This window comes from Chlamydotis macqueenii, chromosome 5 (assembly GCF_036417535.1).
Source record: "Chlamydotis macqueenii isolate bChlMac1 chromosome 5, bChlMac1.mat, whole genome shotgun sequence".
Lineage (NCBI taxonomy): Eukaryota > Metazoa > Chordata > Aves > Otidiformes > Otididae > Chlamydotis > Chlamydotis macqueenii.
In genome coordinates, this window is record NC_141560.1 from 43,188,759 (window position 1) to 43,214,025 (window position 25,267).

Here is a 25,267-nt window from a genome sequence, read left to right on the forward strand (position 1 = left end):
GCTCGGCTGCCCGCTCAGCCGGACGGGGCCGCCCCAGGCGGGGGCCGTCGCCTCCCCGCTCCCCCCGACCCGATCTGGGGCTGGGGCTGGGCCCGGGCCTGGGCCCGGGCCTGGGCTGCACCTTGCGGTGCAAAGGTCACAAACAGCTGCGCGGCCTCCCTGCTGAGCCTCTCGGGGCGCACGGGGGCGGGAGGGGGGTGAGCAGGGCGTTTCGTGGCCTCTGGCAGGTCTCCTGAGGGCAAACAAAGCTGCCCCTCCTGCCTCCTGTCCGGTTACCTCCGCACAATGGGTGCAGTGTGCGCCTGCCGCTTTCTCTGCAGGAATTACAGTTGCATGGGCAGGCACTTTATCCTTTCTGATCTCTCCTCTTCTGCCCTCTTCCCCTGAGGGTTTGTTTTCGAGCAGGCTGAGCTCAAAAAGAGCACGAGATACTGCTGGCAAACAGTCTGGCGCTAAGCAAACTGTTTTAGTCAGGATCGCGTGGATTAGACCCAACTTTCCATCCACATGCTGTGCTACCTGTGAGCTCCTCTGAATTTCATGGTGGCCGAGCTGCTAGCATACGTACCGAGGCGGGTGAGCTAGCACCTGAAGCCGGTGACGGAGGTCTGGAGAACAGCTTGCTGGAGGTGGGTGTGCACTGCGGGTGACTCTAGGGGCATATCCAGTGCAGACTGACGGAGCTGCTCTCCTTCAAGGAGAAACTCTGGCTCTGCCAGACGGCAATCTGAGAGCCGGCTGCCTAGGAGACTGCTAAAGACACCTTGTCTTCAGGCAGAGGTGAAGCTTGACGCACAAAGTCCTTGGGCTACTCCGAACAGCATAGCTACATAGTGCAGTTCTGTCCCTGAGCGAGAAGCTTTTGGCAGACACTTCCTCTTCATCTCTTGCCCCTGGCCTCCCTCCCACCCGCTGTCTGTCCCGTCTCCCTCTCTGTTCATCTCCCTCCTGCAGTGAGTGAGTTTGGAGGACAGTTTGAGTAGTATCATGCTGCCTTTTTATGGTAAATACGCTACAAGGGAGCATTGCAGGAGGGATGGCTTCTCAGAGCAGCAGCAAAGCCATGGGCTTAGGCAAGACATAAATTGCCTTGGCTTATGTTGCCCACAGCAGCAGCAGCAGGGGTGGGTAGGAGGTGAAAGGCTGGGTTGGAGGGCTCGTTTCTATCTCAGCTGTACCCGAAAAGATCTCTGAGCAGCTCCTTTCTTAGCACTTACTGTCAGTCTGGGTGTTGAGGGCTTGTGCTTACTGGAAATCCACTGGCTGTAACTGAGGCCAAATAATTCCTATGCTCTGATGATGAGGGGTGCAGGCTCAGCACTAATGGCAGGAAAAGAAGCAAACCAAAAAAAGCAAACACTCTGCCAGCCCATCAGTGGGTACAGTGCTGAAGTCCAGCTTGCTTGACTGCCAGCATCTCACTCTTTGGTCAGATGCACGAGAGCGTGCCATTTCTGGAGAGCCTGACCCCAGGCAGAGCACTGCCATGGGTCTGAGGCAGCTCATCCGAAGTAAGCCTTCCTGAAAACATATCTTGCAGGGTGCTGGGGTGGGTGAGGACATGTTCTTAGTGCGCTTGCCAGTGTTAGAGCTGAGGAGCAGGATGTGGGAGAATAGACACAATTTATCGAAGCGTGGCTGTGTCTTGGGTGGTTGGTAGTTGTAGGGGAAGTGGATGTTCTCCCCAGCCATATTTTTCTACTGTCCATTAACCGCCAGGAGGGAAGGAGCTTGTCAGTTTGAGGTCTGGGATGTGAATCTTTCCATCTGTGGTTGGAATGGAGCAGTCCTGGTGTGGGATGAGATGGACTTTCTGGCCCTGTCTCCTTGGGGCATCCCTTCCTGCCCGCACTGTGGTGTGACTGCCTACTTTTTTCACTTCTGGATGAGCTCAGCCAGTCCTTTGGGATAGCTAGGGATAAATTGTGACTTGCTCCAAATAACCTGTAGACAGAAGCATGTCCAGGGAGTATTTTAGTCCCTGACACATGAGCCCTGCCTAGAATGGAAGGCCTGATTCACTCACGGTATCTTACTGGAGGCCAACACCTTTCAGGAGAGCTCCAAGTCCCAGTCCAAATGAGGACACAAGCATGCTGAGCTCCAAGCATGGCATTGCTGGTGGTGATAGCTCACACCTCCGATCTCGGACTGCTCTCCTTGGATCTGGAAAGGCAGCAGCTGGCAGGGGATGTTGGTGGTGTAGTCCTTGAGTTCCTGAAGTGTTGCTGACAGGTCTATTGCTTGAAGCGGTAGTCTGAGGGGAAGGGAAATCCAGGTCAAACAAGCTGAAGGGGCCTTTTAATGAGTGTTTTGACTTGAAGGCATTTTGTTGCTGTTCTCTGTCAGGGTGCCCCTGCCCTTCCCAGCTTTGCTGAGACTTGGCATCTCAGGAAGGAGACTCTTTTTTGGCTTCCCACGAGGAACAACACATCTGGCAATGTGTGCAGAGCCCTGCTGTGAGATACTGACTGCCTCCTGCCTCCAGATTCCCTTTCCAGAAAGCCATTTAGAGACCCGGGCTGTTACTTGGATAACTCCCTTCTCTGATTCATTAGCAACCTATCCCAAATCTGCTTGTGCTAAAGGCTGAGAGGGAGAGGCAATATCTTTTAATAACCATGTGATGCAGCTGGAAAAAACTTCTGGACATGCAGTTCTTTGGTGGCCTGGGTTAATGGAAACACTCCAAGGGAGAGATGCAGCTGAGTCCTGCGGGAGAGAGTGCTGCAACTCCTTTGTGGGTGAGCAGGGCAACTGTTTGTAGTTTCTTTCTCCCAGCCTCACCCAAGCTCCCCTGACCCCACCTGGAGAAGGCAGCAGACCTGGAGCTCGGTCCCGCCAATGCTGCAGGTCTTGCCAGCCCCGTGTGCGGTGCTGTGTAAGTAACTGCTGGTGGCTGGGTTGTAGCCGTTGGATGAGGGCTCCACCCTGGAGATTAAGCTCTTGCCATGTATGCACGGGAAGTTTACTTTCCCAGTGACGCTGGTGGCTGTGCTGTGGCGAATCCCACTGGGCAGCGCTGCCGTGTGTGGCAGGCATGTTCCTGGCTCTCCCCACTCAAGATTATCTCTGCTCAAGGTGCCTTTAGTTTTCCAGCTCTTTGCTATTGAAGCTACTTGATCTTCTGCTTCCTGTTCCAGGTGGGTATCAGGGACTTGCCTCTTACCTGTAAATGCAGGACTCTGGTAGCATCAGAGGGAGGATTGTGACTGCAAAGGTGATGTGCACCAGGTGGATTTGGCATCGTGGTCTGTATCCTGTTCCCCCTGCTCGAGAAGTATCTGTCTTCAAGGTTCCCGTCTTAGACTCCTGCACTCTGAGGAGGGAGCTGACAGATCAAGATGAGCAGAGTGGGGATGATGGAGGGGATAGAGGTCTGTTTACTGATGTGTGCCGTAGTGTTCCCTCCTGTCCATACGTGTCCTGTCTCAAAGCAGCCAGATACTTTGTAAGAGTTGCAAAGCAGAAGTAGTGTCAGGCTTTGTTGCTGGAGGAGGGTTTTGCTGAGCAGTTGTGTGCTGTACTTCTTCGCTGGAGTTGGTGGGTTTCACTGTTCAGGTGAACAGCTGTTGTAAAGTATTCCTTATCTCCAGCCCTTGCTGGGATTGGTGTTGCCTCCCTTGTTCCGTATTGTGCTGTGCCAGGCTGACCTGGGGTTTGCTGTGGGTAGAGGGGTGCAACGGGTGCTGTGACAGGGCTGGTGCCCACGCTTACTTCTCAGTTTGGGGTTTTAAAACAGGTGAGACAGACCAGAAAGATGGTTTTGGTAGGTTTTACCTGCTTTGAAGGGCCTCTTGTATCTCAGAGCAATGATGTGCAGCTAGAGAGGCTTTGAACCAAAACTCCCGATTCCTATCTGATTCCTTTGCTCCAACTTACTTGCACACCTCCATGCTTCTGGTTTGGACTTGCTGCTGACAAGGATGTGATAATCCCTGTAGCCTCCTGGGAGAAGGGCTCATCCATTCCAGCCTGCAGTTGTGGGTGTGGGTGCCCAGCTCCATAGGAGCTGAAGGAAGGGGGTGCTCTGGCAAGACCCCAGCAAAGCAGGAGAATCTCCTCTTCCTCTGAGGGGGAGTGACATGTGCAGGCTGCTCCGCTCTCTGCAGCGCAAGTTGTGTGGTGGTTTTTGCCTGCCTTCTCTCTCCTCTGCCTTTATCCCTTCTCTCTCCCTCTTGTGCATCTATTTGGATAGACTCTGGACTCCCCTCCTGGGACTGCCCAGAGTATGTCGCAGGGGCTCAGGTTACTGGACATGATAGTTAATCCCTTCATTGCCTCACAAGCTAAACACTTGCTGCTGCTGTCATGTTTGGGAGGGGGCCAGGGAACTTGCATCCCTCCCCCAGCTCCTCATCCTGCTGAAGAGTCGGTGTGAGGACTCACGTGTGTTGCGATGGAGCACGGTGGCTGTGCACTTCTGGGGACACGTGTACAGTCCTCCTTGCGTGGGTGGGGAACGTGCTACAGGACAGTGCAGCCGTCTGAGACTGGGACCATGCAGTACGTAGATACTCTCTCCTGGGCTGTCTGGGTAGCCCTGGGTGACACTGAGCTGTGCTTTGTAACAGGCTGGAGGGAAATGACAGGACCAAGGTGTTGGGTGCTGCTGATCTATGACACTCTTGGCTGTGCAGGGGCCTGTCTCCAGAGCTCTCTTATGCAGTAGTTCTTCATGTGACTGTTTGTCTTTTGGGTTTCAGGTGACAGCAAGCTCCAAAACCCTCATGTACAGCTGAGATGTGTTATCTGCCCTTCCAGTTGAGAATCCACGGTTAAAGGGTGGTTCTCACAGTCACCACCAGGCCCTGTCAGCTTCTTCGTCTGTTCCCAGGTACCCCTGCAACATTGGCAGCCTCCAAAGGTCAGTTATCTCACTTGTTAAGTATATGGTTTACATGTGCTCACTCCCTTCCTGTTTAGTGCTTCTGTACCTGAATTGGTAAACTGCAGATAGTTGCATGGCAGAAGATCTTGGCTCTGTGGGTTTCCTCTCTACTGGGTATGTGGGTATTTGAGACACATGGGCAGGTTCTGAAGACAACACTGGCACTTGTAAGCCCCCGTGGCCCAGTTCTCTGGAGGGAAAGACCAGATTCCCTGCTTGAATCCTTGGAGCAAAGTGTGGTCCCATGATTGTTTCAGTTGACCTTCTCTTGAATGTGTGTGTCTGGATCCTTCTCCCCAAACACTGCTATGGTCTATTGCTTGTTTCTAGTGTAGTGGGCAGTAGGTGACTGGAACCTGAGCTGAGAAGCTGGAACAAGCTCCCTGGGCCAGGGGAAGTGGGAAGACCCCCTTCTGAAGGCTGGGAGCTTGTGCTGACGTTGTTGTGCCTTAGCAGCTTCTTTTCCTTCTGTCCCTTACACCAAGTGTTTCTGTGGGCCCACTGTTCTCAGCGGCTGCCTCTCTCTCCTCTACCCCTCATTAGTGCAGGGCTTGGCATGCCAGCAGGAGGGAGCCTCAGCGTGTCTGCGCCTTGATCGGATTTGTCAAGGCTCCTTCCCTTTTCTTCCTGTTCATTGAGGACTGGAACAAAGCATACAGAAGAGAGGAATTCCAAAGAATAGGAGTGAGGGAAGAGAGGGACGCTGGAGTGACAGGCGGCCCCTGCATACACGCACCCCCCCGCCTCAGCCTGGTGAGGCAGAACATTTTGGGAGGTGAGGCCCTTCCCCAGCACTCCTGTTCCCAGCTATGCCACCAGCTGCCTTGCTCCCTGTGCTGTGGGGCCGTGGCATGCTGCAGCCCAGAGGGCTCCTGTCCCCACTGCCTAGGTAGCTTCCCCGGTGAGGCTGTCCCTGCTGCATGCTGAAGTGCCAGCAGCAAAGAATGGAGGTGCAGGCTTGCTGCCTCCTCTCGGCACAAGCGCGTGGGCCTGAACACAGCTTGAGGGAAACGAGCCATTATTTGAACTGCTTTGTTTGTCATGGGCTGCTGTAAAAGGTTTCCCTCTTTACCTGTGCCAGGAAAGTTTCCCCTGCCAGGCAGCCCTGAACGAGCCTGGCACAGAGCTAAACGTCCTGCCTGGGTGCCAGGGCAGTGAGGCACCAGCCCCTCCCCAGCCGGGAGCCAGATAAGCGCTTGAACAGGGCCCTTCTATGCAGACAGGTCTGGGAAGTGGAGACAAGCGCAGCCTGGCTCTGGTATGGTTTCCCAGGAGGCCAGGGACGCGGGAGGGGAGCCGTGGCCAGGCAGGTGAGGCTGCCACAGGTAAAGCTTTGTCCTGTCTGATGGAGCTCCCTGCTCCCTCCTCTGCTGTCCCCAGGCCATCGCACAGGTTCCTCTTCATCCTGCCCTCAGCCCTGCTATGGATTGGATCAGGGGAGGCAACAGGATGCTCAAGAGCCCTGGCATAAAGCACTCGAGCTGAAATGTGTCCCTGCTGATGGCACCCTTGCATTTAAGCCACGATGAACAGCCTTTAAGCCGCAGCCTCTGTTTCCTTTCCTTCTTCCTCCTTGTTCTCCCCCTTCTGGCAATCTCTGCACTCTGTGGTTTAATTAGAGAGCGGAGTAAAGTGCTTAGACTCCAAAATGTGCAGATTAGGGGGTTACTAATCCTCTTCCTCAACGGGTGCTCACATCCTGCCTGGTCTGTTATCGAGCTTCTGTCCCTGGAGTGGAAACTCAGCCAAACTGGAGACCTCTACCTCTCCTCTCACTTGCTGCGCAGAGGAGGAAGGGCGAGGCGGGGACAGGAGAGCCATGGGGGAGGAGGGAAGGGAGCTGTGGGCTTCCAAAATTCTCAAGGTGAGTTTGTAGTCAGCAATGGCACTCTTTGCTTCTTTTGTCCTGGCTGGTTTTGGTGCTCCAGGAGCAATAAAGCGAGGTTTTTGTGTTTTGGTTTTGGATTTTTTTGAGTGCTATCATCCTGTTCTAACAAAAAAATACTTTCTGTCAGAGGAAGAAACTGCTTCCTGGTATGTGTGTGTGCGTGTGTGTTTATATGCTGGGTGATTCAGTTCAGGTCCTGTGCCTTCCCTGTGCGTGCGCACCTCTCCCCATGTTCCCAACTGTCCATCCTGTGCTCTGGTTCCCAGCGTACGCCCAAGTGAGCCATGCTGCAGCGTTGCTGAAAGCGCAGGGCTCCCCACTGAGAGCGAGAGGCTGGTGCCTGGCAGTGTTGCGGGAAGCCGGTCGTATCCTCATCTGTGGAGGCTGAGATCCCTTTATAGGACATATGCTGCCAGTGTGAAGGGGAAGGCGGAGTATTTGCTGTTCCAGATGGAAGCACCAGCAGGGAAGATGGAGTAGGGAGGACGGGTGTGGTGGGAAGGATAAGACTCTTCCTGGATGTAAGAGGGGAACTTGACCCTGATGGTCACAGGATGGGCTGAGCTCTTATACCTCTGTCCTACTGCTGGTGCAGGCTGGGTGCCGCACAAAGGTTGCTGTGGGTTGTAGAAGACAGGAGCTTTTGTCTTGAGCCACTCATCTGCTGCTTGGTTGAGTCGAGGTATGCTGTTTCTTCCCTGCCTTTGTCCTTTGGTGTGTGAGTTCAGAGTTTAGCTCAGCAGTGTGAGAAGCCCCAGGGATGGAAACACAAGGAGCAGCAGGAGGGAGGGAGTGAGTGCTGGGAACGGTCAGTAAGGAGTCTGGGTGTTGGGAGCATTCTCCTTTTGACTGCCTGGTTTTGGGGACCACCTCTCCTCTGGGATCCACTTCCCCTCCTTTTTTGCCCCCATCAGTCGCTACCTCATTTCCAGTTTGCAAAATGCCCCATATGCTTTTTTTTTCAGATAAGTTTGTGGTCTTTTAGCTCAGCCAGCAGCTCTTCCTCCACAGGAAGGAGCCTCTGTGCAATGTGTAAGCCTCTCTGTAGCCCAGGTATCACTTCAGGTCTTACAAAATGCCCAGGGCACCCTGAGTGGACGGCGCTATTGCTGCTTGTGTGTTTTAGGGCCTGCCCTGAGCCATCCTGGTTTGCTATTTATAGTGCAGTTGTTCCATTCCTCTGTGGATGAGCTCTGCTTTCAGCCTTGCTTGGGCACTGAGGGCACCAGTGCCAGGAATAGCTCTGGGCAAGGAAGACACGGGAATGGCTGCTTGAGCACAGCTCCCACTTTGAGTCAGTCGCTGGTGGGAGAGGCACCAGGCTGCATCTGTGAGCTCTGGCTCTCAGTGAGTGTCAGCCTCCTGCGGTACAGCTGCTTTTCACGCAGGGGAGGTGAAGGGATTACCTTTCCTTGTCAGGTGCTCTGTGTGCCTGTCTGGCTCCCCTGTGCTGCCAAGGACGCTGGAGCAGGGTTCGGTACTGTGAGAGATGGCGTCTGGAAGAGCTGCTCCAGTGCCAGGTACTAGCGGGACTAGTGAGGGACCGTGGTGTGATGTGCTTGCACTGTGGAGGGCAATTTGCACAGGAGGCCCTGCACCTACCATGTCCTTCAAGCAGCGGCTGTGACCTCTTGGTTGTGCATCCTGAGCCGCTGCCCACTCAGGTGGGTGGATGCCTTTTCAGTGGGCACCTGCCATCCCTCGCACAGGGCCCTGCTCTCCTTCCCCCAGGAGAGTGCCTGCTGGCCTTGAGGGAGCTGGAGCCGAGGTCTGAAAGGAGCCTGCAGCACAGAAAACACCAGCACCCTCCTCAGCACTGCTGCTCGGGCAGAGCTGTTCCGACCCTTTGGCTCGTGATGCTCGCAGCTTGTCTGGAGAGCGGAGCTGAACAAATAATTAATTGCTTGATTTAGTGCCCAAAGTGAAAAGCTGGGGGAAAAAAAAACCCAACACAGCTGAGTTTGAGAGACCCTTTATCTTTTCTTTTAAATGTAACACAGCTCAATTTCAAACAAAACAATGCAAAATGAGTCTTTTTTTTTTTCTTGGAAAACAAAGTATTTTATTCTTGTCCGAAACTTGTTGTGAAGTAGCAAATAGCTTTGAGCTGTCTGGAAACTGCGGTTTTCAATCAATAACTATTCAGCCGAAAGCGCTTACCCAGCTCTGCCGGTGACAATGCACGGCGGGCACCTGGGGGCCTGGCTCACAGCCATGCCCCTGGAACCTTCCCAGAGGTGGCGGAGAGGATGGTGTCATGCCTTTTGTGGACTTTTCCAGGCAGAGTGCCGATTTGGGGTTGCTGGAGTCCCTTTGCCTCCTTTTTTTTTTTTTTTTTTCTGTAATTAACCTAATTAATTGTGCATGAGATGGTGCAGACTCCGCAAGCATGTGTAGGGGTTAGGTCTGGTCAGATGGGCTGGGATATGGTCTCCCTTGTCCCACTGGGGACCAACTCCTGGTGCAGGTTGTTCAAGAGCATTTTAGGGGAGCACAGAGATTTTGGTGGGAGGGAGTCTCATGTCCGTCCCTACCTGTGAGCACTGCTGGCTGGAAACTTAAGGCATCGCTAGTTCACAGGGTGGAATTCCTGTCGCTTTGCTGTTTGGGATGTGACTCCAGCTGCACTGGTGGCAGCGCTGGAGCTGGCAGAGGGCTTGCTGCAAACTGGCTTGGACAGAGGTGGGAGCTCACGGCTGCTGACCCTGCTGTTGCCTCTCAGCTCTGACTCCAGGAACTGCCGCCTGCCGCAAGCCCGCGGCAGTGGAAGCGTCAGGAAATGGCAGGGGTGAAGAGGTATTGATGCCCGGAGCACATCCGGAGAGCAGGATGCAGTGAACCTAATGGATTCAGAGCTGGCCATTAGCTGCAGCACAGACGTCAGCAAAAATGCAGATATTAGAAACCTAATCCCGGCAGAGGGAAGGGAGCTGGAGATCAGCCCAAATGCTGCTCCTCTTCTGTTTCAAGAGGCAGACAGGGTCCTCTTGCACGTTGTAGTGATCCTGCACAGTGCCCAGGCTTGCTCCCCCCCTGTGCCTAGCTGTGCTGGTATGGGGGGCACATGAAAGACTTGATCCAGGACTCTGTAGCTTCTGTGTTGGTGTCAGAGCAGTTGTCCTGAGTCAGGCTTACATTCCGTCAGTCCCAGAAGAGGGCCAGTCAGTGGCAATACTTCACCTGCCAAGTATCTTCCAGGCTTCAACTTGTGGTCCGGGGAGGTAAAGCTGGACAAAAGTGTATCTCCTCTGTCAGGTTGTTGGGGGTCTTAGCAGCACGTGGCAGGGTTTCATGGGGGGCAGGAGGCACTGGAGACACCTCCAGGTGCCAGGTTGGAGCAGAGCTGGTGTACCCCATCAGGCTATGCAAGAAACAGGAGCTCGGTGGGAAAACCATGACTGGCATGGACATGTGGGGTGCTCTGTTGCTCTGATCCTGGCGCTGTGGGCACAGGGCTGGCTGAGCACTGGGGGAAGGTGGTCTGCTCCAGAGCCATACTGGGGGGTTGTACAGCCCTTGGGTGAGAGGCTTCCTGCTGGCAGGGAGAGACTTGGTCCTGGAGAGGTGATTCTTACTTCTAGCCTGGAGTGAGACCCAGCCAGTGGTGGTGGCGCATCTGAGTGGGTGTCCTGGGCAGCGTGCTCACCATGCTGCAGCTCTGCTCATACACACAAGCTTTCAGGGTCTACCTTGCTGGTCCTTTGCTGCAGTGAGGGGCAAATCCAGCACGCACAGAGGAGTGCAAGCCAGCACCCTGCTTTCTGCTGCCCTGGTGTCCCCACAGATATGGCTGAAGGCTACAGCCAGCTGGATCCTTCCAGCTTCTTCTCGGGCCTCACAGGAGTGAGAGCACTTAGGGACCGTGTGGCTAGCTGGGTGGCCCCCTTTTGCCTTGCCTGAGAGTTGTGGAAAAATGCAGCTGCCCAACTTTAAGCGTTGCAGGATGTCTGGTAGACTTAAGCCTCCTACACCACACTTGCGTGCTCTGCTGTGGCACTGGACTCCCCACGCGTGCCCTGCACAGCCTTCTCTCCAGCTGGGGCTCTGCTGGGCAGCTGAATCCAGTGCCCAACTGGGGACAGGGAGACTGGCTGCAGCGCCGCTCCACAGACGCAGACTGTGTCTAGCAGGGCCTCGTGATCAGAGTCCCGGCCAAGAGGAGTTGCTCCCTGACGCATTCCTGGGGTTTCAGACATGGATAGGTAAGCAGTGAGGCATGTTCCCCTGTCAGATCCAGTCTGAACTTGCTTGTTTCCTCTGGAAACGAGGAAACAGTCTGGTGATGAAAGTCCCTGCTTCAGCCAAGCTCGATGCTTCAACTAACACCCTTCAGAGACTGTTAGCTCCTCTTCCCCAAGTGCTATGCTTCTGTCAGAGAAGAGAAGGTGGCTTTTCAGCATGACCTTTGCTGAATAAAAAGCTGAACTCTTACAGCAGCAGAATTGTGTCTGGTGATAATCTTACAGGTGTGAGGAGAGTTTTGATGCACAGGAGTGAGTCATAACTGAGGCACAGGTGACTGCTGTTCCAGGAAGGTCTTCACTTTTCTGGGACTTTCTCTGCAGCTTGGTGGTGTTGTGGGCACTGGGGAGATGAGGACACTTCCTTCTTTTACAGCTCGTGTGCTGGTATCTAACTCTGTGGCTGCTGCTCGATCCTCTCTCTAGAATATGGTGGCTGTTTCGCCACAGGTTGTTCTTTCCAGGGAAATACGAATCTGAATTTTTTGCTTAAGTTTTGCTTGTCATAAGACTAGGGAGGGAGGAATGGCATGGTAATCTGGAGCATGGGGTTTTAATCCTGCTCTCCTGGCCAAATTCCATTCTGCCTCTGTAAATTCCTGCAGCTGCCCTGCTCTGCACTGCCTGTGTGGTATCCACCAGCTGGTGCAGCCCCCTTCAAATTGCAGCGTTTCAGCCATGGGGAGGGGGACAGGGAGGTGACCCCAAATCATAAGGCACTTTGTCAGATAGGTGCTGCAGTACATGCTTTAAAGGTGACCTGCTGAATGAGGAACCAGACTGTCCCCTCCCATCTCTTTGTAAGAGAAAAAAAGATCATCCCCAATCGCCTCTCTTCAAAGCGTGGAGCCTTTTCTCAGTTGCCAGTCTTGCTGCGCAGCTCTCGCCACGGCTGTTGGGCCCTTTCTCGCCTCCTGTGAGCCCAGGAATCTGCTGTGCTCTGCTCCTGCTGAGGCAGTCTTAGCAGGTCAGCTAAACTGTTGCTGCTCTCCCAGCTCCAGAAGTGAGACCTAGGAGAAGGATTTGCAGTTTCTGTTGCCTACAGCTAGGAAAGGCAACAGGCAGGGCAGCTTTACAAAATCACACCTCCCCTGGCTGCCCTGCGGCTCTTTTCTAGGAGCAGCCAGGCCACCGCTCCACTTGTAATGCTGGGGGGGATGTGGTAGGGTGGCAGCAAGCCTGGGGCTGTCCCTGTGGCCCTCAGGGCTGCTGTCCTGTGACCTGCAGACAGGCTTGCTGTGCCCCAGCAGGTGCACGTTAGCCTCGATAGCAACAACAGGCTAAGATGCCCACTCTGCTGTGGGCTTTGCTGCCAGCTGCGGTGCTGTGGTAAGACAGAGCTGCTCCCCCTGTGCTTGCAGGGCTGGGGGAAGGGGAGCATGCTGGTGCAATGGGAAAGCTTCCTGTCCTGGTTTCGGCAGGGGTGGAGTTAATTTTCCTCTCAGTAGCTGGTGTGTGTTGGATTTCAGATGTGAAGAATGTTGATAAACACCCCAATGATACCAGTTGTTGCTAATGAGACCACGGACACTGCCTGGCTTTCCAGGTCTCGCTAATGTGCAGATGCAGGAAGCTGGGAGAGAGACAAACAGAATAATTGACCCAAACGGGCCAAAGAGAGTATTCCATGCCATAAACATCATGCTCAGTATGTAAGTGGGGGTTGGCTGGGGGGGCCATCTCACTCACTGGTATTGCTCTCTCTCCCTTGCTGGCTCCCTCTCACTCTTTTGCTTGCTGCTCGGTTCTATTTCCGTGATCGCTGCTTGGTTCAGGCTGTATCAGTCATTGGGACATCGGGTGGTGAAAAACTGTGCATTGTTCATTTTGTATATTTTAGTATCCCTATATTTTGTTATTAGTAATTTTCCTTTGCTATTCTAGTAAACTGTCTTCATCTCAACCTCTGAGTTTTCATTTCTTCCCAATTCTCTCCCCCATCCTGCTGAGGAGGAGGAGGAGGGTGAGTGAGAAACTGGTGACCAGGGCTAAACCACACCACTTCCACTGCCAGCTCTCCCTAAACATTAACTGCTCACATGATACTCACCGAACCAGGGAGAGCGAAGGCCAGTCAGGCTGAACACAGGTTCCTACAAAAAGAGGGGATTTTGGAGGAGCAGGGCGCCAGCAGGCGCGCAGCTCTAGAGGGGGCCTGGGGCAAGCAAGGTGGGTGCACCGTCCTGGGAGCGACGGCTGCTCATGTATGGAGGGGCGGCCGGCAGCCAGCCAGCCTTGGGCTGCCGCCCGCGCCTCAGAGGTTGGTGTGAGCGTGCACCCGTTGTTTGTGCAGCTGCCCAGCTCTGCTGGCTTGACGCTCCCTGTGCCCTGGCTGTGGCCCTGCCCTCGCTGGAGGAGAGACTGGGGTCCTGCCTGCCCCTTCCCTGGGGTCAGCTATCAGCCTCTCCCAACGAGAGGGGGGACCTGGGGGCCTCTTTCTGTCCTGTTTGCCACGTCCCCAATCCCTGCCAAAGCACGAGCCGCCCTGCTCCTGGGGAGAGCATGGGGGAGGGAGGACAACCTGCTGCGAACAGCACTTCTGCCCCGCACCCGTGCGCTGGGGCTGGAACTGGCAGTATTGGGAAACCTCTCAGCTTACTGCTGGCTGCGCTTGTCTGGCGCGAGCAAGGAGACTGAGGAGCAAGGGCGGAGGGGCCGAGTGCCAGGGCTGCGGGGACGTGCAGAGCCAGGACGCTTTGCAAGCTGTGCCCTGGCCACTGGTACCCGCTGTGCCCCTTGTCTGGGAGCCGCTTTCAGCCTTGCCCTCTGCTTGTTGTGCCTTTTGCCATTCACGGGGGAGGAGAGGCTGCGTAGCCGCCTTCCTGCTTGCCATCTCCTCCCCACCGCCATAAACATCCTAAAACGCCTCCGCCTCGCCTGTGCTTCCCCTGCAGCCTACCTGCTCCTGCCCTGGCTGGTGAGAGCCTGGCTGGGTCTCACTGCACTGGGCCTGGTGCTGTGCACTTCATCGTGGGAGCAGGCAAGATGGGAAAAGTGTGGAGAGGTGGTGGTGGTGGTCACCCAGAGTGGGAGGTGGGTTTCCTCCCCTAGAGCAGTGGTGTTGGCGGGAGGCTGTGGGAGGTCTGGGCTACTCCCAGGAGCGTGGGTAAGTGGTGTGCAGCTGCTGCCTGCCGTGCCGCAGCTGTAGGACTTGTTAGGTGATGGATACCATGGGGCAGGCACTGGACAGTCCCGAGCCCCATATGCCCCTGGGCCAGGCAGGGGAGCAGGGCAAGGGAGCCACAGCGGGGCAGCCCGGGGGCTTCCTCTCCCGGGCAGGGCTGGGCTGGGCTGGGCGGAAAGGTGCTGTTGGGGAGCCAGCTGCCTGTTTTAGCGGGGCTCTGCAGGGGCAAGCATGAGCTGCCTGAGCCGGAGGTAAACGCATCTCCCCAGGCTGTGATTTCAGCGCTGGCTGGGTGGAGGCCCAGCCTGCCCCTGCCCTGGGCCTCAGGGGCTGCCTTTGCAGGGCCCACTCCCTCTTTGGGATGCAGGCTGGGGCTTGCTGCCGAGCTCGCCCCTGGGCTACGGGGTGGGGGGCAATTTATGTTTCATCTACATTGCTATGCAGTTTGCATCCTAATCCCTCTGCCTGCTGCCGGTGGTGGCCTCGTCCCACCACACCTTGCAGGCTCCCTCTGAGGTGGAGGAGGGCAAGGGTCTCCTTCTTCGCCCCTGGCCCCAGGCAGGAGCCTGCTGCCTTTCCCCAGCCCTGGGGCCAGGTGCGGGAGGAGCTCCAGGTAGAGCCCCTCTCCACATTGTTAGCATTCCCGGCCTCCCACTCTTCCTGCTGCCATCCTGCTCTCTCCTGGTGTGCCGGGCAGGTCTGGGGTGATGTTGTGCTCTTCAGGGAGCCCTGCTCTCCTGGGCTGGTGGGGCTGGAGCAAGCCTGGGCAACCGTGGGGGGCAGCTTTTCCCTCTTCACGCCTATGAGTGGCATTTGTGTCCTGTCCTGGTGAGGGGCCATTGCTTGGACCCCGGCTGATAGCTCCTCTCTCAGGGTAGCAAGGACTGCACCCCACCTTTGCCATACTTCCAAAATTCCCCGAGTATCCGTATGGACAAAGGCTCCTGCACCTGACCCGGGAAAGTAGAAGGCAGGTGCTGGGTAGGGAGGCAAATAATCCCGATGCTTCCCTTGCCTCAGGAAAGGATATTTGAGGCCCGGGAGCGAGAAAGGGGCCGGAGGGAGGGCAGATTCCTCCCAACTTACTTTGGGCAACTCTGCGTCCCTGGCGCTGGGGGCTCTTGAGTAGAAAGCGAATTTAATCTCGTTTTGTTTGTTCTTTCTTCTTCCGAAAGGGGGGCCAGCACGGGGCACGCGGGGGGAGCTTGGGTTTGGGAGCGGGGAGGAGAGGAGGGGGAAGTGTCAGATCTGAAAGGGAGGAGTAAAGGGAGGATGGGAACGGCAGACCCGGGAGGGAGCAGCGGCAGTGGGCTGCCAGCCGGCTGGGGAGGTGGCCGGGCCAGAGGAGAAGGGGGAAGGCAGGTAAGGAAATCACCTCCTGGGGTTCGGAGGGGGAGAAGGGACGGCGGGAGGGGTGGGAGTGCTGCGGCGTGGATGGATGGAGTCCTCGGGTGCCTCCGCGAGGGTCTTTGCCAGCTGGCCTGCTGCTGGTCCCATGCTGTCCCCCAGAATTGCCGTCCCGGCAGCGTGCTCGCGTGCAGGCTGGGGACGGAGTGCTGTTCCCCGCAGTGAGCTCCCCTTCCCCAGAGGGGCCACGGGGGTGAGTGGGAGCAGGAGGGGTGCAGTTGTGAGCCCCCACCTTCTCTCTCCTTCCTTCGTGCTGAAGTCCCTTACTGTCCCTTGGCTTCTCAGACTGCTTGGTGCTGGCTGACCTCCCTCATCTTGCCTTGCCCCCGCCTCTCCTGCTGCAAGCTCAACACAAAGTTTGGGGGATGCCCAGGCCGGGCAGGAGGGGTGGAGATGGGCTTGTGGAAAGGGAGATGGGCTGGCAGCAGTGTGCAGAGAGCTGGCCGGGTCCAGCATGGCTCATGGCTGTCTGTGGCAGAGAGGAGGGGTGCCCGGCCACGGTGCGCTCCATGCATTGGCTCCCTCTTTGCTGCCATGCCTGTGCTTGGCCCGCTCTATGGAGCGGAAAAGTGGGGTGATGCCAGGCCCCCCTTGCAGGGAGCTGTGGTGCGGGCAGGACGCTACTTTTGCCAGGAAAAGGGGTGCAGTCCTCAGGTGCCGTGCCTGCTGCTGTAGGGGCTTGGCTGCATCCCCCAGTGGGTTAGGCTGGACGTGCCCCCTCGGGCTGGCCTTGCCCTGGCCCTTGCAGAGCCTGAGCCTGTTGCTGTGGATCCCTTGCTCTTGGCGAGCTTGCCACCCACCTTCACCGGGCAATTCCTGTGGCGGGAGGGCGTTTGCACCCTGGCCCCATGGGCTGCTGGGGTGGTGTGTCCTCCTAGGCTGCCTGATTCAGCCCCCAAGCGCTGGTGGCCCCATGGGCATCTGCACATCAATGGGCTCCAGCGGGGTGTGTGCAGGGGGGAGCAGACCCTAATCCGGCTCATTCATCCCTACGGCAGCTTTTGTTGAGCCTCCAGATGTTGTGCCGAGGGCAGGGGCTCAGTCTCAGGCCGGAGCGCAGAGCAAGGCTGGCTTGCTGGGGAGAGGTTGGTGTTCCCTTGCGTTGTGGGGTCTTTGTCTGCCCTGGGCACCTGGTTCTTTGGGATCTCGGGCAGGGCCCTCTGCAGACGGGCTTTCTGTCCCCGCGTTGGGGCTGGGTGCAAGAGCAAAGCGGGGAGTGTGGTAATGTAGAGGAGTGGAAGCAGTGTAGTACGCATGGCTGGAGCAGGGGGGTGAGGGGGATCCCTCCATGTGCCCCCATTGAGCCAGCAGTGCTGGGAAGTGAGTTCCACTGAAGCGTTTGGGATTTTTCCACCAAACTTTGTCGGAGCAGGTAGCAGTGAGCGGAGGGGGAGGCGTTTGGCCCACGGCAGAGCTGAGTATGGGAGCTCCCCCGGAGCCAGCCGGCGGGAGGGCTGGGAAGGAGCCAGCGTGGCTCCTCGCCTGGCTCCGCGTGGGCTGCGCTCCCACCCAGCCCGCCGTCCTTGAGGCCTTGTCTCAAGAGCAGTCCCGGCCCCTTCGGCCTGCGGTGGGGGAGGGACCCGCGCTCCCTCTCAAGGGCAGGCTCCATTAACCACCCCGTGACCGGCCACCCAGCTCGGCGAGACCTCTCCAGCACAGCCTCTCTCCTCCCCTGCCAGCCCTTCGTTCTTTCCCCTTGGCCTGTGGGCTGCCAAGGAGCAAGGAACAAAAGTCTGTGGCTGTGGCAGGGAGGCCACACGGTGGTCCAGATGCCCCAGCACGGGCAGGAGGGTGCCAACTGGGAAAGGCTGTCGCTGGAGAGGTAAAGGGTGTCTGTCTCGCCGCTGTGCTCACCCAGGCGGGGTCCTGGACGGAACAGGAGACGGAGGATGTCCTCTTGGGGGATGTGGAGGCACCGGGTGTGGGCTATGGGGCTGCTGGTGACACCACTCTCTCTGCTCCCCACCCCTCGCAGGCTCTAGGATGCCGGGGCCAGCCGGGCTTGGGCTGCCCACCTGATCCTCACCGCCCTCATCCCGCCAGCACAACATGTTGTGCTCCTGGCGCGTGAAGCTGAAGTTGCTGCTCGCCACGGTGACTCTGGCCGTCCTCCTTTCCTGGCTCTACCTCTTCGTGGGCAGCCTCGAATGTGAGTATATTCTCCTCAAATCGAGGGACAGCTGGGCAAGGGAGGCCAAGGCCTTGGGGTGGTTGCTCTGTGGCCGTGCAAGTAGCTGCAGGTGTATCTGAGCTCTGGGTTTCCCAGGGCATCCCTGGGAATCAGAGGAGCAGAGCTGTGACATCGGCTGGGCGCGTGTGGGGTGTAGCAGGACCTCTCAGTTGGGGCTCTGCCCCACCATCTACACCCGGTCCCTCCCAGCTGAGCTCTGCCTTGCCCTGCCCATTGCATGCTCTCCACGTGTCTCCTCCGCAGATGGCCGCTTCCTCCTGCTGCCGCCTTGCCTGGGCGAGCAGCCGAGCCGGGATGTGGAGCGGGAGGCGCTGGCCTCGCGGGTGCGCAGGGTGGAGGAGGAGAACCAGCAGCTCCGCCTGCAGCTTGGCCAGGCCCAGGCAGAGGGCAGCGACGGCAGCCCGCAGTGGGGGGCCTCTGCCGAGGATGGGGACGCCCCCGGGGGCGAGAGGAGCAACCGAACGGCCTGTCCCAAGCAGCGGATGGTGCACAAGTGTGAGGTGGGTGATGGCAGCGGCACAGTGGCGTGTGGATAGGGGATGTGCAATGGGGAGGCTGGGACCCTGGCTGAGCATGGACGCAACTCACCTGGCACTGCTCACTCTGTGCTCTGGCCGTGCTGGGGCCTCATCCTGGCTCTCCGTGGCGCTCAGTGGGCCACAGCCAGTGGGTGAGGGTGTCTTACTTCTCCAGAGAAGGAGGCCAGACAGGAGAAGTGGCAGGCAGATTCCTGGTCCCCACTTCTGAGCCAGGGGACTCCCACCTGTCTCTGGGCTTCCTTCCCCAGGGGAGGGGCTGGGTTATGGAGTCTCTCCCCATAGCACGGCCCCAGGGAGGAGCTGACAGGGCCCTGCAGGGAGGGTCCAGTCTCAAAAAGGTGCCGTTTGTCTCTGGGCAGCTCCTGCACGTTGCGATTGTGTGCGCCGGGCACAACGCGAGCCGGGATGTGGTCACCCTGGTGAAATCCATCCTCTTCCACAGGTAATGGGGAGGTGCTGTGCCAGAGGTCCACTCATTTGGGGTTCCCAGATGAGCTGCTGCAGAGGGGGCAATGCTGCAGGAGAGGGGCTCTGGGGCCTTCCTCTACCCCCTGTGCCACTGCTGAGGCTTAGAGGGCCAGAGGGGGGATTTGTTTCCCCCAGGCAGCTGGTTTGTCTCCATCTGCCCCCTCAGCTGGTGTCTGTCTCCTGGCAGGGGTGGGAGGGATGGGGACTGTGTTCTCTTCCTCCTACTGTGGTGCTGAGTGCTGCTGCACTTGCCCTTGGCAGGAAAAACCCCCTCCATTTTCACTTCATCACGGACTCAGTGGCCCACCAGATTCTCCAGACGCTCTTCCAGTCTTGGATGGTGCCCTCCGTCCACGTCAGCTTCTACAACGCCGATGACTTGAAGGCAGGCACTTGCTCCCCCCTTGCCCTGTCCCATCCCAGTGCTTGGAGGGCTGAGGGGAGCAGCAGAGAGGGGCGAGTGGGAAGGGGTTTATTAACTTTTCCTGTTGATCCCTTGCTCACATGCTCCCCTTTCTGGACGGGTTGCTGGTCCAGCTGAGAAGGGGGGCACAGGGCTGGTCCTGGAGGGGTGGGGAGGCCCCTTGGGGTAGCCCTGTCTCTGCAGTGGAGCTGGGTGCCCCACTGAGCACTGAAACTCTGGGGTTCAGGCAGGGGTTCTGGTGACTGGAGGAAGAGCCAGGCCAGGGTGAAAGCAATGGAGAAGAAAACGCAGCCAGCGCGCTCCTGACAGGCCAGGGTGGAGAGGTGTGGGCTGCCGGTGGTACAGCTGGAGGAGATGCTCTGGGTTCGGCTGCCTCCACAGCTCTGTTGTGCCCCTCTGCTGGCCTCTGCGCAGGGTGCTGGGCACACACGGCCGTCCTGCCCGGGCAGGGGAAGGGCACAGCCATGCCCAGCCCTGAGGCCGTGTCGTCTTGCAGCCAGAGGTGTCGTGGATCCCCAACAAGCACTACTCCGGCATCTACGGGCTGATGAAGCTTACGCTTACCAAGGCACTGCCCTCCAACCTCTCCAAGGTCATCGTCTTGGACACTGACATCACCTTCGCCACCGACATCGCTGAGCTCTGGGCTGTCTTTGGGAAGTTTTCTGGTGAGGACAGGGTGCCTCTGGGACCCGCTGGGGCCCTGGCAGGGCCCTGAGTGCTGGGCTCAGGGTGGCAGTCCCCGTCTGCCACAGCACCAGTGCAGTGAGTTTGCTTGGGCTCTCTGAACGTACAGCAAGATGGGCTGCATCCACATCCCTCTGTTTCCTCAGACAAGCAGGTGATTGGGCTCGTGGAGAACCAAAGCGACTGGTATTTGGGCAACCTCTGGAAAAACCACAAACCATGGCCGGCCCTGGGACGTGGCTTCAATACGGGTGAGCGCGGGCTGCTGGAGCGGACCCTGCAGCCTGGTGGTGCATCCAGCTGAGGCTGCACTTGGTATGGGGAGACTGGAGAAGGCTGAGGTGAGGCAGGAGAGTCTGGTGGGCACGAGGGGGCTGCTACAGCATCCTGAGGTCCTCTGGGTGGGTGCAGAGAAATGGCGTGTCCCAGGGCCCAAAGGCATGCAGGCTGCTGTGCTTCAGCTCTGTAACGGCTGTGCGTCCCCTCGGTGACCCGGTGCCCTCCTCCCTGGCATCCAGGGGTGATCCTGCTCCTGCTGGACCGCCTGCGTCGCCTGGGCTGGGAGCAGATGTGGCGGCTGACGGCAGAGCGAGAGCTCATGAGCATGCTCTCCACCTCACTGGCCGATCAGGTAATGGTCCCTCCTCCGGGGTGGTCGGCTCTGCTGCGTTTCCGTAGCACTTGCTGGCCCAGGGGGCCCATGCTGTCTTCCTCATCCAGCTGCGCACTCACCTTTCTCCTAGGACATCTTTAACGCGGTGATCAAGCAGGACCCAGCCCTGGTGTACCGGCTCCCCTGCTTCTGGAACGTGCAGCTCTCTGATCACACTCGCTCGGAGCAGTGCTACACCGAGGTCTCAGATCTCAAGGTGGGTGGGTTTGCTGCCTTGGAGACTGGGGAGGGCCCGAAGGACCGTGCATGCACTGGAGGTCCAGGGGAGTCAGCATGGTGTCTAGGGGCTTGGGGAATGCTGGGTGCTGCTGACTTCCCCTCCACGAGGTGACACACCACTGCCCTCAGGTGATCCACTGGAACTCGCCCAAGAAGCTGCGGGTGAAGAACAAGCACGTGGAGTTCTTCCGCAACCTCTATCTGACCTTCCTGGAGTACGACGGGAACCTGCTGCGCAGGGAGCTCTTTGGCTGTGCCAGTCTCCCCAGCCCGCCCAGCGACAAGGTGAGGGCGATTGCGACTCGAGCCCCCCACCCCAGAGCATGGGGCAGGAAGAGTCCCCAAGCAGCCACCCCAGCTCATCCTGGGGCTTCTGCTCTCCCTGACCTTTGCGGCGTTGCAGCTGCAGCAGGCACTGGAAGAGTTGGATGAGGATGATCCCTGCTATGATTTCCGCCGGCAGCACCTCACTCAGCACCGCGTCCACCTGTTCTTCCTGCAGTACGAGTTCGTGGCCCTTCCCAACCCCACTGATGTCACCCTTGTGGCCCAGCTCTCCATGGACAGGTACTTGCTGGTGGGAGGTTGGATCCCACCGCCACTGCTCTGGCGAGGTTCCACAGTTGGGGAGCTACCAGAGACCTCGAAACATGGGTTACTCACCCTCACACCAGCACTTTGCGGTGAGGAGCAACACCCCAAGCTGGGAGCAGCAATCCCTCCCGCTCCCCCCTGAACTGGGCTCAGCTGGCATGTGGCTCTCTGGCAGGCACCCAGTTCTGGGTTTGGCCGAGCCACCGCAGGGCAGGTCTCCTGCTCATGCAGTGCCCTCTGCTTCACAGGTTGCAGATGTTGGAGGCCATCTGCAAACACTGGGCGGGCCCCATCAGCCTGGCGCTGTACATGTCGGATGCAGAGGCTCAGCAGTTCCTGCGCTATGCCCAGGCCTCGGAGGTGCTGAGTGCCCGCCGCAACGTCGCCTACCACATCGTCTACAAGGAGGGGCAGTTCTATCCCATCAACCTCCTGCGCAACGTGGCCTTGGCCAACACACAGACGCCATACGTCTTTCTGACAGACATTGATTTCCTTCCTATGTATGGCCTCTACGATTACCTCAGGTGAGGCTCTCTCCAGCCGCCTCTTGCTCAGCCTGCCAGGCTTCCCAGGCACCAGGGTTTGCAGGAAGTGCCCTAGGCAGTGGTTCTCAACACGCAGAAACTTTCCTTTGTGTTCAACCTTGGGATCCCACCCTTGCTTTTGTCAGACACCAGCAGATGAGGAAGGAGTTGTGGCTGTGAGGGGTGCCCCGTTCCTCCTGCTGCTGCCTGGCACCACTACAAAGTGTCCAAACACGTTAATACCCTTCCGGAGCGGTGGGCAGCATGGAGGGGCTGAGGAAAGGGGCTGTGGCCATGGCTCAGCCAGGGAGACCTCACACCCTTCCTACCACCATAGGAACTCCATCCAGCAGCTGGAGCTGCCCCAGAGGAAGGCAGCTCTCATCGTGCCGGCATTTGAGACCCTGCACTACCGCCTGACCTTCCCCAAATCCAAAGCAGAGCTGCTCTCCATGCTGGACATGGGCTCTCTCTACACCTTCAGGTAGGAGCTTGAGCTGCCCTGCCATCCCACAGGGCTGTCACACCCAGCAGAAGCCAGTTCCGTACCCTTGTGCCTTGGGGCTGTTGGGGCAGCCGGCTCAGAGGACACCCTGCGTCCTCTGCCTATCTCGGGGAGCTGCCGGCTTTTGCTGGTCTCTCACTTCCATCTCTCCCCCCAGGTACCACGTGTGGCCAAAAGGCCATGCCCCAACTGACTATGCCAAGTGGCGGACGGCCACCGTGCCATACCGCGTGGCGTGGCAGCCAGACTTCGAGCCTTACGTTGTAGTGAGGCGAGACTGCCCCAAGTACGACCAGAGGTTTGTGGGCTTCGGCTGGAACAAGGTGTCCCACATCATGGAGCTGGATGCGCAGGTGGGTGAGGGGCTGCTCCTGGCACCGTGGAGGTGCTGGGTATTGGGGGGTCTTGGTCGGGCGGCAATGTCTTGGTAACCACCAAGCTGATGCTGACAGTAAGGGCTGCTGCTCTGCCCTCAGGAGTATGAGCTGCTGGTCCTGCCCAACGCCTTCATGATCCACATGCCCCATGCCCCGAGCTTCGACATCTCCAAGTTTCGCCTGAGCGCAGGGTACCGGGGCTGCCTCCAGACGCTGCGGGAGGAGTTCCACCAGGACCTGTCGCGGCGATACGGGGCTGCCGCCCTCAAATACCTCACCGCCGAGAGGAGCCTTTGATGCCCAGGGACAGTGGGTGCGGGGTGCTAGCAGCACGCTGGAGAAGGGAGGGTGCAGGCCCTCCCTCCTGCCCCGGCCCACCGCTGCAGCCTGGCCTGAGGGAACTAAGCTGGCAGCACAGCCTCTCCAGCCCAGCAAAGGGATGCCTGTAGAGAAGATGGAATATACCAGCTGTGAAAACAGGCAGTGCCTACACATCAAGCTGCTGCAAGTGTGGCCCACGTTTTTTTTCGGAGCAACAGCTTTCCTGTGTTACAGGGGCACTTCCTTGTGCCAGGGGCTAGAGGGATGGGTCTCCTCACTCCCCTGCTTTAGCAGATGTGGATTCTCAGCCTTTGTTAGCTCACCTCACCTTGAGGCTTGGCTTCTCGAGAGGCCTGGGAGCAGTACCTTACCCTGCTCTGCCTGTGCTCTGTGGTCCCAGGTCCCAATCCTCTGCACAAGCCTTCGGGGCTTTGGTGACTGGGAGACAAGGAGGCAGAGCAGCCTTTTGCATCCTTTGTGGAGCAGGCGCAGAGAAAGCTTCCCAGCACCCTGGGAGGTGGGGGCCAGGGAGTACCAGGAGTTGTGGAGACCTGGTTCAAGCCTGGATGGAGGTTGGCTTGTTAACAAGGTGAAATACTGCTACTCTCCCATCCGTAGGGATGCCAGGTCTCCAGTGGGGTTGGCCCAGTATGGGTGTTGTGGGAATCACCCAGAGTAGGATGAGCTCCCAGGGCTGGATGGGCTGCCTGCTGTCCCCAGCGGTGAGCTCCAGGAACAGGCCTGCGCTTCCCGGCTGGAAGCAGCCACACTGGTGACAGGTGCTGTTCTGGGGCTGGCAGTGCCCCGCAGGGCATGGCTGCAAACCATCGCCATGGACGAAACAGCAGCTTCACGGCCCAGCACACGCTTGGAGGGATTCCTGGCAGGGGACCACCCTGCTCCTCCCCAGCTCTTGGCAGCGCAGACGTTGCCGTCGACAATCAGGGATGTGGCTGACACTGGACAAGAGCGTAGCTGAGCACTGTGGCGGGATCCCTGTGCCAGGAGCAGCTTGAGTGGGCACTGTTCCACCGCTATCACACACTGGAGCACAGAGGATGCGTTGCTTTCCTCACGCTATTTAAATTATTTAATACTTTTCTCATAAGAATCAAATGATTAGGGTGCCTGGGTTTTGTGGTTTTTTTTGGGGGGGGTTTGGTTTTTTTTTGTTTTTGTTTTTTTTTGTTTTTTTTTTTTTAAATCCTTTCTTCCTCCAGGATGATTTTGCTGGTGGCCCTGGAGGCTCTCCAGGCCAGTTGCTGCTGCAGTCTCTGCTGTTCTCTCCTTAGCGTTACTCTGGGCTGCAAGAGCCAGCTGTGCAGGTGTGAGGATTTCCGTCCATGGTGGCTAGGAGGAGCCATAAAAAGTGCGGGATATGGAAAGGGCACAAGCGCCTCTTGCTTATTCTCTCTTTTAAATTTAATTTTTAAATTAAAGCTTTTTTTATTCTTTTTCATATCCTTGTTAGAACTGCCTCGTTATTAATTTTCTTCTGCTGTGAGCCCATCCGTGTCTTGTGGAGGGGAGGCAGCGGGAGGAGAGCAGTGCAGGTGTCGCCTGAGCCTCAGCTGGGGAAAAGCATCCCTGGGCTCGCTCTGCCTGGTGCATTTGAAGCCCTTTCCCTTTTTTGCTGGCACGGTGGGAGGCTTGGGGAGCAGAGAGCAACGGCAGGCAAAAGAAATGCCCGTGTCACCCAGTGGCTGGCACGCCAATCCTCTGCCAGCTCTGAAACAGCTGGTGGTCGCTGATGGCAGTGGGATCAAGTCTCCTGGCTCCCAGTGGTGCAGCGGGGCTGGCAGCCTGGCTGGTGGCACAGCCAGCACCCCTTAAATGGAGTCTGGGGCTTCATGGTTTAGGCACGTAGTCAGTTCACACCCACGTAGAAGAGATGTGGTTCCTTCTTCTGGCAGTGCTGCGGCTCGTTCCGGACACCAGCATGCAGAGCTGGCCGCAGCACAGTCACCTGCAGGACCTCCCCCTCGCCCGCCAAGGGGGACAGGCACCCTGGCCACACGCAGGCAGTGGGACCCCCCTGGGGCTCCCCTTGGCTTTACAAGACTGTTGGGAATAAAAACTGGCTCTTAGGCCATAGGAGCTGCCAGTGTCACATCTCCAGGTTGGGGAGGATGAGGGTGGTACACCAGGAGCAAGTTGTTGAGGCTTTATTTGGGAAAGGGCTGGGAAGGCA

General features: G+C 57.8%; 1 protein-coding gene across 4 annotated transcripts; it reads left to right on the forward strand.

Annotated features, from left to right (window-relative positions):
• Positions 1-552: 552 nt before the first annotated feature.
• Positions 553-24,535, forward strand: LARGE2 (LARGE xylosyl- and glucuronyltransferase 2). Of its 4 annotated transcripts, none has more exons than XM_086749472.1 (16): positions 553-629; positions 4,707-4,867; positions 17,527-17,700; positions 17,986-18,242; positions 18,641-18,723; positions 19,011-19,134; positions 19,670-19,841; positions 20,007-20,111; positions 20,379-20,491; positions 20,604-20,729; positions 20,882-21,037; positions 21,156-21,319; positions 21,595-21,873; positions 22,211-22,357; positions 22,536-22,731; positions 22,855-24,535. In XM_086749472.1, the coding sequence occupies exons 3-16, from the start codon at positions 17,601-17,603 to the stop codon at positions 23,050-23,052; spliced, it is 2,220 nt and encodes a 739-aa protein (XP_086605598.1). In that variant the 5' UTR covers positions 553-629; positions 4,707-4,867; positions 17,527-17,600; the 3' UTR covers positions 23,053-24,535. The 4 variants fall into 4 exon arrangements, with proteins under 4 accessions (XP_086605598.1, XP_086605599.1, XP_086605600.1 ...); XM_086749473.1 differs by lacking the exon at positions 553-629 and adding an exon at positions 3,112-3,143; XM_086749474.1 differs by lacking the exon at positions 553-629 and adding an exon at positions 4,439-4,506.
• The last annotated feature ends 732 nt before the right edge of the window (positions 24,536-25,267 follow it).

Coding starts and splice junctions, on each gene's coding strand:
- LARGE2 (XM_086749472.1), top strand. CDS start 17,601: ATGTTGTGCTCCTGGCGCGTGAAGCTGAAGTTGCTGCTCGCCACGGTG. Junction 17,701..17,985: donor CTTCGTGGGCAGCCTCGAAT/GTGAGTATATTC, acceptor TCTCCTCCGCAG/ATGGCCGCTTCCTCCTGCTG. Junction 19,135..19,669: donor ACAACGCCGATGACTTGAAG/GCAGGCACTTGC, acceptor GTCGTCTTGCAG/CCAGAGGTGTCGTGGATCCC.